Below are 12,996 nucleotides of genomic sequence, written 5' to 3'. Positions count from 1 at the left end.
AGTGCTAAGAGCCATGAAGAATCATTCCCAGGCCTCAGGTCTTAATCAAGGTACTGCTAACCTGTATCTAGGTGGGTTTCAGAATACTGCGAACCAGTGACTCCTATTCCTGTTTCCCATTTTCAAACAGAAGTATATGGCAGTTATCCTATGCCTATTTTCCTGTTTTGTTTTGTTTTGTTTTGTGGGGGGGGGGTTGTTGATGTTGTTTTAACAAATTGTCCATAACGATTATCCTCTGCTTGTCCTACCACTATAAGTTGTGTGTTTGGGAACAGATAAACTGTCACTTTAGCTCACAGGGTTTCAGATCAAATGGAACTATACTCAAGGAGCTACACCTAAGGAACTACACGGACAAGAAGTCTCATCTGAATCAGAATTAGATGCCAAAATCTTGAATCTCCAGCTGATATCATAGAGGGATGAGACTTTTAGGAGGACTGGCATGAAGGTTGTTTGCAAATGGAAAGAAAGTAAACAATTTGTGGCCAGAGGGTGGAGTGTGGTGGTTTTAAAATACGCCCACAAATTCTTTGCTATTCCTCCCTTCAAGAGGTGGAATCTTGTTCCCCTGCCCTTGAGTGTGGGCTGAACTTTGTGAATCACTTCTAACTAATAAAGCGGAAGTGACAGTATGCTACTTGTGAGGGCCGGTCATAAAGACACTCTGGTTTCAATCTTTCTCTCCCTCTGAGGTTATTCACTCTTGGGGAAACCAGTTACCATGTCATAAAGATGCTTGACCAGCCTGATGCAGTCTGACATGACAACTGAGTGAGGCCTCTGACCAGCAGCTAGCAAGAGTCTGAGGCCTCCTGCTTACAGACACGTGAGTAGTCTACAACCAGACAGGTACAGCACTCACAAATTCCTGACGCACAGAATCTAAGATAACAAATGTTTGTTGTTTTTAAACATTAAGTTTGAGGTAATTTATTTTGCAACAGTAAATAACTAATACAATCTCAAACTTATGTATTTTTAAAAGAACACTCTCTTCTGGGGGAAGAATAGATTGATAAAGTGGCAAAAGTAGAAGGAGGGAGACCAGTCAGGAAACCATGCCAATAGTCCAGGTAAAAGATGATGCCAGCTTGGGGCACGTGGGTGGCTCAGTCAGTTAAGCGTCTGACTCTTGGTTTCGGCTCAGTTCATGATCTCAGGGTCGTGAGATCGGGCCCTGTGTTGGACTCCATGCTCAGTGTGCAGCTGGCTTGAGATTCTCTCCCCCCTGCTCACACTCTCATGCTCTCTCTCTCTCAAATCAGTAAGTCAACAAAATCTTTTTTTAAAAAAATGCCAGCTTGAAATAAGGCAGCAATAGTTAATATAGAGGAAAATGGATAAGCTGGATTGCTTGATGGATTAGATTGGTGTTGTCAAAGATGACCCCTAAATGTGTGATAGAAGAAACAGGGTGCATTGGCATAACACTAACATCTCAACATGGGAGGCACAAAAAAGTGTTTTTGCACAAATAGTTTAATCCTCACAATGATCTAAGCATGCAGGCCCTACTTTATCCCCTTTCTACAGAGAAGGCAACTGACATTAAAAGATGCTTATTTAGGGGCGCCTGGGTGGCACAGCGGTTAAGCGCCTGCCTTCGGCTCAGGGCGTGATCCCGGCGTTCTGGGATCGAGCCCCACATCAGGCTCCTCTGCTGGGAGCCTGCTTCTTCCTCTCCCACTCCCCCCGCTTGTGTTCCCTCTCTCGCTAGCTGTCTCTCTCTCTGTCAAATAAATAAATAAAATCTTTTAAAAAAAAAAAAAGATGCTTATTTAAGGTCTCATAGCTATTAAAAGGTAAAGCCAAGATTCACAGTCAGACAATTTGACTCAGAGACCGTACTTTATTCTTCCAGCTTTACTGATATGTAACGTACATATAACACTGTGTAAGTTTAAGGTGTACAACATGATTTGATGCACATATACACTGCAAATGGTTCCACAATAAACTACAAATGATTGCCACAATAGTTAGTTAACACCTCTATCACCTCACATAATTATTATCATTATTTTTTTGGTGGTGGTGGTGGTAAGAACATTTAAGATCTACCCTTTTAGCTACTTTTAAGTATGTAATACAGAGTTCTTTTTTTTTTTTTAATAATGAGTTTTTATTATATTATGTTAGTCACCATACAGTACATCCCCGGTTTTCGATGTAAGGCTCGATGATTCATTAGTAATACAGAGTTCTTAACTATAGTCACCATGCTGTACATCAGATCCCTAGAACTTATTCATCTTATAACTGGAAATTGGCACCCTTTGACCAACATCTCCCTATTTTCCCCACCACATAGCCCCCCACAATCACTGTTCGACTCTGTTTCTGTGGGTTTGGCTTTTGTAGATTCCACATACAAGTGAGATCATTTGGTATTTGCCTTTTCTGTCTGATTTATTTCACTTAGCATAATGCATTCAAGGTCCATCTACATTGTAGCAAATGGCAAGACTTCCTTCTTTCTCATGGCTGAATAATATTCCATGGTATATTTATACCACATCTTCTTGATCTATTTATCAATAGAACGACGCTGAGGGTGTTTCAATATCTTGGCTATTGTGAATAATACTGCAATGAACATGGGAGTGCAAATATCTCTTCAAGATCCTGATTTCATTTCCTGAGGATATATACCCAAAAGTGGGATTGCTGAGTCATATGATAGTTCTATCTTTAATTTTTTGTGGACCTTTATGCTGTTTTCCATAGTGGCTGAGCCAATTTACATTCCCATCAACAGTACATAGGCTTCCCTTTTCTCCACATCCTCACCAACACTTGTTTTCTTGTCTTTTTTAAAACAGCCAGTTCTAAGAGGTATGAGGCAATATCTCATTGTGGTTTTGACCTAGCATTTCCTTGATGTTTAGTGATGTTGAGCATATTTTCGTAAACCTTTTGACCATTTGTGTGTCTTCTTTCAAAAAATGTCTGTTCGGGGCGCCTGGGTGGCACGGTCGGTTGAGCATCTGACTCCTGGTTTTGGCTCAGGTCGTGATCTCAGGGTCATAAGATAGAGCCCTGTGTTGGGCAGTGCAGAGTCTGCTTAAGACTCTCACTCCCCCTCCTTCTGCCCCTCCCCACCCCACTCCCACTCTCTCTAACAAATAAATCTTTTTAAAAAAAATTCAGTTCCTCTGCCCATTTTTAAATCAGACTTTCGTTGTTGGTGTTATGGAGTGGTATGAGCTCCCTATATATATTTTAAATGCTAACCTCTTATCACCTAGATGGTTTGCAAATACATTATTCCATTCTGTAGGCTATCTTTTCACTTTGTTGATTGCTTCTCTTGCTATGCAGAGCTTTTTAGTTTGATGTACTCCCGTTTGCTTATTTTTGCTTTTGTTACTTGTGTTCTTGGTGTCATATCCAAAAGTCACTGCCGAGACCAATGTCAAGGAGATTTTTCCTTCTTTTATTCTAGGAGTTTAAATTTTAAGTCTTACATTTAAGTCATTGATCCATTTCTAGTCAATTTTGTGAGTGGTGTAAGATAGGGGTCCAGTTTCATTCTTTTGCATGCGATGATCCAGTTTTTCCAACACTACTTATTGAAGAAATTATCCTTTCTCCACTGGTTTTTCCTGGCTCCCTTGTCAAATATTAGTTTACCATATATGTATGGATATATTTCTGGCCTCTTGACTCTGTTTCATTAGACTATGTGTCTGTTTTTATGTTGGTGCCATACTGTTTAATTACTACAGCTTTGTAGTATAATTTGAAATCAAGAAGTGTGTTGCCTCTAGCTTTGTTCTCCTTTTCCAAGATTGTTTTGGCTAGTTGATGTCTTTTGTGCTTCCATACAAATTTTAGGATTGTTTTCTATTTCTGTGGGGAAAAAATGCTTTTGGAATTATGATAGGGATTGCACTGAGTCTATAGATGGCTTTAGGTGTTATGGACATTTTAATAATATTAATTCTTCAGATCTATGAATATGGGCCATCTTTCCATTTATTTGTGTCTTCTTCAATTTCTTTCATCAAAGTCTCACAGTTTTCAGTTCCAGACCCTTTACCTCCTTGATTAAATATATTTTTAGGTATTTTACTGTTTTTGATGCTACTGTAAATGGGATTGTTTCATTTCTTTTTCAAATATTTTGTTGTTAGTGTATAGAAACACAACTGATTTCTGCATGTTGATTTTTTTATCTGGCAACTTTACTAAATTCATTTATTCTCTCTCTCTCTCTCTCTCTCTCTCTCTGTGTGTGTGTGTGTGTGTGTGTGTGTAGTCTTTAGGAGTCTTTGATCCTTCCCCACACCAGACAGACCCTAAGGAACTCTTAGAACCACCTGGAGAACAGAGGACTTAATCACCATTGACTATTCCAAACAACTAAGTTGAAAGAAACTCTCGAGTGAAAAGGAGTTTAAGTTGTTTATTATCAAAAGCTTTACATTTTCAATTATATAGAAGAGATCATCAATTAGGCTAAAATGCCAACTATCGTCCAGTTCTGAAATGCACATTTTGTTTCACTACAAGCATCTTCCCCGGTGCGTAATTAGGTGTGGCTGTCTTCCTTTTACTCAAAGCAGGCTAGGAAAATATTCAATCCAAATACAGGTATACATTTGAAATGGACATATACAGGAGCCAAGTCAATTTAGAAAATTCCTCATTAAAGGTCGATTTATATCCTTAAATTATTCTCAAACTTTTTTAAAGGGAGTTTCAAAAAGTTATACATGTTGATTGTTTTTAAAAAATAGGAAATGGGGTGCCTGGGTGGCTCAATCAGTTAAGCGTCTGCCTTCAGCTGAGGTCATGCTCCCAGGGTCCTGGGATTGAGCCCCATGTCAGTCTCCCTGCTCAGTGGGGAGCCTGCTTCTCCCTCTGCTGCTCCCCCTGCTTATGTTCTCTCATTCTGTCAAATAAATAAATAAAATCTTTTTTAAAAAAAGGGAAATATAGGAAAGACTAAAGAAATAACAATTACTCATTATCACACAACCCTGTGAGCATTTTGCCATAATTTTTCTCAGTCTTATTTTATACATAAACACACAGTTTTACAAAATTGAGATCACACTTCAATTTTCTTGTCATGTGAAAAATAAGACTAGATAGCATTTAACAGTCAGGCACTATCCTATGAGTTTTATGCGTGTTAATTCATTTAATGCTTACATCTCTATGTGACGGATACTATTATTACCCTCATCTTACAGATAAAGACCTGAACCTTGAAGAGGTAAAAAATTTGCCCAAGGGCACAAAGGGAGTAAGTTGCCTATGCTGTTAGTAACTACACTGCTTCTTTCCTCTCAGGATTATGCTAAAGATCAGGGAAAAGACAGTTGGTGAGAGTGCCTTGTAAATTATATGTGCCAAATAAAATTTTAGCTATTATACTACAAAAATAGAGGCATATTAAATTGAGACTCACAACCTGAAGATGCTCTGACCCCAGAGCCTAGAGTATGTGTGAATGAACTGGAAAAAGGAGGGCAGAAAAGCATCCCATGGGGAAAAAAGAGCATCTGACACATCGAAGAATTCTGCTGTAGAATAAAAGAATAAGAACTAGGGCTTATTTGATACCTTCTAACAAAGGGTGTCAAGAAGTATCAATCTCCAACAAAATATATCTTAGCAGTTAAGAACATGAACTCTGGCTTACTTTGCCTGGGTTTGAATTCTGGCTCTGTCGTGTGACAATGTGGCAAGTCATCTAACCTTTCTGTAACTCCATGTTCTCATCTATACAAACAGGAATAATAGTACCCATTTCACAAGGTCATTGTGGGGAATACATTAGTAAATAAAGTATTTAGAATAGTGTCTGGTATATAGTAAACATCGCACAATTGTTAGATATTACAGTTTACATTTTAGAATCTCTCTTCTTTCCTCATGTTTGTGACGTTATTCTTATTTTCTAGAATAGCTCACAGCAATCTCTTCAGTGAAATGGATTTTCTTAGTTTACTTACTTATTTTGTGGGGAAGCAAGAAAGCAAGTGACGACCAGGAAGAAAAAAAGATGGTAGTAGCCCAGATAAAAGAACAATGGCTTAATTCCCTGGGACCCGAAAAATAAGGGAGCCAGGCTAGTACAGAGAAATTTGTCTCTGGGCTTAACTCATTAGTGAGTTTTCAAAATAATTAGATATAAAAATTAGAGGTGCCTGGCTGGCTTAGTCGGTAAAGCATGTGGCTCTTGATCTCAGGGTTGTGAGTTCAAGCCCCACACTGGGCATGGAGCCTACTTAAAAAATAAAAAAATTAAAAATAAATAAAAATTAAAAAATAATATATATATAAGCTAATTAGCTATAGAAACCAGTATGGAAGAAAACACATAAAATCATGGGAGATGCTTTAAAAGATTCAGGAAAAAGGGCACTTTCACTTACTTTATGTGTTTTATGTTTGCAAGTAAAAAAACACATATATTCACATACACAAATCAGCAAAGAGGGCCCCACACATAGTCTATTCATCTTCAGTTAATAAGACAAGGATCCTGAAAAGCCTACAGGACAGTACAGAAAGAAACAGAAAGACAAGGTGAGCTACCTTAGAAATGTGAAGGGTCTGTACAATGGCGAACGGTAAATCTATCAGAGACAGGAAAAGACTAGTGGGTGGTAGAATAACATTCCACACTAGGGTGGAGTATGTGGCAGACATCCCTCTTCCCTTCCTTGGATAAAAACATTTTAAGACTGGGAGTGGGCATTTTGACAGGAAGAATAAAATGATGATGATGATGATGATGATTTTTTTAAAGACTTTATTTGAGAGAGAGAGAGAGCACGAGCAGAGGGGAGGGACCAGAGGGAGAAGCACACCCCCGGTTGAGCAGGGAGCAATCCCAGGACCCTGGGATCATGACCTGAGCCACAGGCACACACTTAACCAACTGAGCCACCCAGGTGCCCCAAGAACAAAATGATTATTAAAGAAGGTGCAGAAAATGTGTTTGGGACCTAACCCAAGGCATTTTATTTTTTTTTATTTATTTATTTATTTATTTATTTATTTATTTATTTATTTATTTATTTTTATATATTTGATGCACACCCTTTTTTTCTTTTTAAAGATTTTATTTATATATTTGACTGAGAGAGACAGCCAGCAAGAGAGGGAACACAAGCAGGGGGAGTGGGAGAGGAAGAAGCAGGCTCCAGCAGAGCAGGGAGCCCGATGCGGGGCTCGATCCCAGAACCCTGGGATCGTGCCCTGAGCCGAAGGCAGACACTTAACGACTGAGCCACCCAGGTACCCCAAAACCAAGGCACTTTAGACTGTCTGAATTAGAAAATATATAACAAATGAATATATATAACATATATGTGCACAGTGTAAAGAAATGGAAGACATATGCACCCAGCACCAAGCTTAACAATATTACCAGTACCTCTGACAACCCACACGCCTTGTGGGTACCTACCTTTCCACATCACCTGCCTCCCTTTCCCCAGAAGAAACCACTATCCTGAGTTTGTGCTCATCTCTTCCTTATTATTACTGCACAGATGTTATATCCCTAAATGATATATGGTTTCATTTTGCCTGCTTTTGAGCCTTTAATTTTTTTTCACTCAACATTATGTTTTTGAGATTCATCCATACGGATAATTATAGCTGTGGTTCATTCATTTCACTGCTGCATCGTATCTCATTGTATGAACATAACACAATTTACTTAAACATCGTACTGTTAAAAGACATTTAGGTAGATTTAGGTAGTTTCCAGTTTGGGGCCACTTGAAGTAAAAACAAACAAAAAACTATCAACATTCCAATCCAGGTCTCTAACACACATGCAGGACTTTCTCTAGGGGTTTAGATTTTGGAGTAGAATAGCTGGGCCATAGGTAATACCCACCTTCAAGTTTAGATTACATCAAACTGTTTTCCAAAGTTGACATTCCCATTGGCTCCACATTCCTCACCAATACTTGTTCTCATTGTGGTTTTAATTTGTACTCCACTGATTTCTGATAAAATGGAACATCTTATGTTTTTTTAGCCTCTTCCATGAGATGACTATTTATTTTTACCAATCTTTAACAGGTTATCTTTTTATTTTTGATTCATTGCAGTCTTTCATTTATTCTGGGTACCACCAGTCATTTATTGGTGATTTGTGTAGCAATCATATTCTCCCACTTTATGGCTTATCCTTTCAATTTTGATAAACAGAGGTTCTTCATTCTAATGGAGTCAAATTTATCAATCTTTGCTTAGAATTTTTACTTTCAGTTATTAAAAAATCACTTCCCACCATGAGGGGTGAAGATATTGCCCTTTTTTTTTTTCTCTAAAAGTGCTACACGTTTTCACTTTCATATTGATGTCCTTAATCTATCTGGAATTGATTTTTGTATTTGGTGTGAGACAGGGATCCAATTTCATGTGTTACTATTAGATAACAATTGTCTTAGCCCCTTTTTAAAAAGTTTTTCCTTTCCCCACTAACCAGCAGTGCCAATTCTGTGATTTATCAAGTTTCCACATATGTGTGGACCTGTTTCTAGGTTCTCTGTTTCCTTTCAGTGGTCTATTGCCTTAATTATGATAGCTTTATAATGTCTTAAAATCTTCCCACTTTGTTTCTCTTCTGGTTATTCTTGGCTCCGTGCTCTTTCATATAATTACAATTACTTTTTATCAAATTCTACTCAAAAAATCCTGTTGAAATTTTCATTGGAATTGTATAAAATTTATAGAATAGGGAAAATTGATATGTCTAGAACACTGAGTCAATCTAGTCATGGAACACTGTACTTTACTCCATTTATCTAGATCTACTTTGGCTTTCAATAAATTTTTAAAATTCTCGGGGTGTGCCTGGCTGGCTCAGTGTGTGGAGCATGGGACTCTTGATCTCAGGGTTGTGAGTTTGAACCCCATGTTGGGTGTAGAGATTACTTAAAAATAAAATCTTTAAAAAATATAAGAATTTAAAAAAATCTTTTCACAAAGCTTGGCATCTCTTTTGCTATGTATATACTCCCAGGAACCTCATTTTTTGCTGTAGTTTTTATTCTAAGTTTTTTTTTTTTTTTTAGAATTACCTTTTTTTTAATTAATGTAGAAAAATGCAGTTGACTTTAGTATCCTATATTCAGTGAACTTACCTACGCTTCTCATTTTTATGATTTATCTGTAGACTCTCGAGATTTTTGATTTTTCCTTCTCTCTTTACACCTTTCACTTCTTGTCTCATTGCACTGGTTAGGATTTCCAGTACAGTGTTGAGCAAAAGCTGCAATAGCACACATCCCTCCTCTTGTTTCTGGTTTTAAAGGAAATGTTTTATTTTTTTAGGACTTATTTATTTATTTGAGAGAGAGCAAGAGCACAAAAGAGCATGGGGTAGAGGGGCAGAGGCAGAAGGAGAGAGAGAAGGTCGAGCAGACTCCCTGCTGACCGTGGAGCCTGACTCGGGGCTTGATCCCAAGACCCCAAAGCCATGACTTGAGCCAAAATTAAGAGTGAGATGCCTAACAGACTGACCCACCCAGGAGCCCCAGGAAATGTTTATTTTAAATTTGACTTGTTGCTATGATGTTAACTATAGGTTTTCTGCAGATACTCTTCATCAGGTTAAGGAAGTTTTCTTTAATTACTAGTTTGATAAATGTTTTTATCATGATTATAATTTGGACTTAACTGAATGTTTCTTCTGCATCTACTGATAAGAACATGTATCTCTTCTAACATGTGAATACAGAAAATAGTACACATTTGTCTAATACTAACTCAATCATCCGTTCCTAGAATAAGGCCAGTAACTCAGAACTTTTTACTTGTAGAGTCAGAAGAGGTTAGATTATATCTGCTTAAAACTCACTAAATTTTATGATGCTAGTCTTACTTGCTCACCTTAAGACCGTCTCCTCTATGGCATCATTCCTGACTCATCCATGCCTTCTCTGAGCTCTTAGAGCATTTACTATTGATGTTATTCATTTGACAACTGGCACGTGTTAATTTATATATGTCCTGTCTCCCAACCGGACTACAAGTTCCTCAAGGAGCAGCTGGTAAGTACACAATACATGCTTACTTAAAATATTCTTGTGGATAAAATGGTGAAATATGAGTTGAATAATAATGCAGCATCCTTAAAAAAATGAGACTTCTGGACATGAATTTTCTAGAAAGCTGAAGTTTTAATCAGCTAATAGTCACTGAAACTTAAAAATCACTCTAAATTGTACTCCACACTTTCCTGCTTTGTTAGCAGTATTCCGGCCATGCTTTATTCATTTCTTGATTTTAAACAACGTCAACTGTTATTTGTTGAGTACGGGCAATCATAAGGAATGTCAGTTATGGTATCGTGCTAACGATACAGCTGTGGATACATAATATGTGGGATGCAGAACCTCAACTATGACCCTGAATGAATCTTTAACAAGGAAGGAAAAAAAAAAAAAAAGCTGGCATTTTCCCCCTTTGGCATTGACCTCTAGTTAACTCTCAGCAGCAATTCATACAATTCACAGATTCACACATTTCCTCCTCCACTCCACCCTCTTTTATCCCAGAATTACACAATGCAGAGCTGTAGGACTGATACATTTTTAGCAGTAATACTGTGAAAAGTTACCATTTCTCCAGATTACAACTACTTTCCACCTTGTTTTTCCATTGTGGATTCTCTTCTCTGTATCTCTTACTAGCTGACCTCATCACCGCTTCTAATCTCTAGAGAGAACACAGCATATGGTGTAACTAAGAGCACAGAATCTGGAACCAGGATGCCTGGGTTCAAATGCTAATTCGACATTTACAGTTCAAAGTCCCAGAATAAATTACTTAATCTCACTATTCCTCAGTTTCCTCTTCCATATACTGAGAATAAACACAGATCTACTTCATAAGATTGTTATGAGAATTAAAGGAGTTAATATTTATAAAGTGCTTAAACCATGGCCTAACATAAATAGTAAGCAACACATGTATTGTTAAATAAATGGATAGCATACTGTCAAGTTGAACTCCACCACTCTCTTATCACTCTTAAAACTACTACAGTATTTCTCATTTTGGGTTGTGGCTGTATTAGTGGTAGTAGTGGCATTCTTTGGGGGGAGAGGAGACAGTGTAGAGATTATTAACAGATCCTAGCACTCCTTCCCCCTGGTCAGTGCCTCTATCAGACATGGAAGGGAAGGAGAGGGGGTGGAGGACTGTCAGGTGTATTCATTCCTGTTCTGTTAGCCAAGCTAAAGTGCACACAGGTATTAAAAAGGGGGGGGGGAAGCTGTTTATTTAATCGGCATAACAGGAATCTAGGGACATGTGTGACTGCTATTTTCAAATATTTGCAGGACTGGGACGGAGAAAAGACAGCACTTAAAATTCTATGGAACGGCTACAGGCTCCCCATCACTGAACATGTTTAAGCAGGAGAATGGTGACCAGGTGTAAGGATGCTATAAGAAAGAATTTTTAAATTTAGAGTCAGATAACCTTTAAGATTCCTTCTACCTCTAAAGTCTTGGCAATACTAGCGTGAGTCATCAAGACATTACCATCTAGTTGTGAGTCACACATCGCCAACGCTCTCCAGAAGGCACAGAATTCTTCACTCCCCACAGTGCTTGGCACATTACAACAGATCGAGGTGAGGAATTCTAGCCCTCAGGCTGCGTATAACTCGGCTCACAGTAACAAAAACTTCTCTAAAACTCAGCGCGTCAATTAGCTGATTCCAGACTTCTGTTATGACCAACAAATACAATAAAGCATACATCCCAGACGGGATTTGGCAAAAAGATGTGCATCCGGATTAACTATCAGACAGCGCTTCGCTGCACTCTTCCGAAGCCAGACAAAAGCGGCAGGTTAAGGGGCAGGGGCAGGCAGGGTGGCCCGGGGTGAATGGGCGCACAGCGAGCCGACACGCGCAGGGGACAGGGACAAAGGCCTCGGGGAGAGCACGCTGGACTTGGAGGCCGGCAGCAATGCCCCGGCCGGAGTGGCCAGCAGTCGGGGTGTGGACTGGGGATGCGAACATGTGGGCCCCCGCAGGGTCCCCTCTACCTCGGGGGAGCCCGCGCGGGGCCCCTCGCTGGGCCCGGGGCCGCCGGAGCCGGAGCCCCAGGCGGGTCGCGCGGGGCAGGCCGGGCGGCGCACCTGCCTGCCCGGCTCTCCGGTCCGCACTGGGCTCCCCGCCCCTCTGCCTCCCCTGCCGCGCAGCCCACTCGGCCTCGCGGCCGGATTTCGGATGGTCCAGACCAAACGCCGCAGCCGCAACCGAGTCCGGTCCCCAAGCCTCAGACAGGCAGCCCGACCCGACGCCACAGTCCTGGTGCGGAATGTGGGGCAGCGGCTGCCTCCCGCCCGGCCCGACCCGACCCCGGGTAGTGCGAGCGGCCGCCGCCATCGCGGGCCGCTGCCGGAGGGAGACGAGGGGCCGCGCCGGGAGCCAGTTTACCTGAGAGACCAGCGGGAGCAGCGTCTGCTCCACCGAACGAGTTTTGATCTCCAGTCCCGAGTCGAAGGCGAAGCCCGACGGGCCGGCGCCGCCAACGCCGGCCGGGCCCAAAGAGGCGGCCATGGCCCTCGGCCCGTCGCGCAGCCGGGACGCCGCCCGCCAGCAAGCACGCCCGCGGCAGCGGCAAAGCAACCGCGCCGCCCGAGGCCCCGCCCCCAGCCCAGCCGGGCCACGCCCCCGGGACGGCCACGCCCCCACGCGCTCGGGTCTAGGGTCTGCCCTGCAGCCCCGCTGGGTCTGTCCCACTTCTCCGCTCCTACTCGCCCCCGCCTGGACGGATCAAACCAGACACCTGCGGGCTTCGAAGGGCTGTGTGGCCTCCTACCGGGACAAAGACAACGGTCTCTAGCAAAGCTTTTCGTCCTCCTGGTAGGTGACTCGTCTTAACTCCGAATTCCCACGAGAATTTCTAGAGCTAACTGGTGGAGCAGAATCAAAGTCAAGTCTGTTAGGAAGGGTCCTTTACCCTGAGACTGGAATTTTACCCGTAAAGCGTC

General features: G+C 41.1%; 1 protein-coding gene across 1 annotated transcript in view; it reads right to left on the bottom strand.

Annotated features, from left to right (window-relative positions):
- Positions 1 to 12,625, bottom strand: part of CTNNAL1 (catenin alpha like 1) — a 60,163-nt gene extending 47,538 nt beyond the window's left edge. The window contains exon 1 of the mRNA XM_045780728.2: positions 12,440 to 12,625. Coding sequence (XP_045636684.1) covers positions 12,440 to 12,562 — 123 coding nt within the window. The 5' untranslated portion in view covers positions 12,563 to 12,625. The remainder of the gene's footprint in view (positions 1 to 12,439) is intronic.
- Positions 12,626 to 12,996: the final 371 nt, after the last annotated feature.

The sequence above is a fragment of the Ursus americanus genome, chromosome 18, assembly GCF_024610735.1.
Source record: "Ursus americanus isolate L20-20 chromosome 18, mUrsAme1.1.p, whole genome shotgun sequence".
NCBI classification, from domain to species: Eukaryota; Metazoa; Chordata; class Mammalia; order Carnivora; family Ursidae; genus Ursus; species Ursus americanus.
Note: the sequence above shows the minus strand (reverse complement) of the source record. Positions and strands in the feature narration are given on the sequence as shown.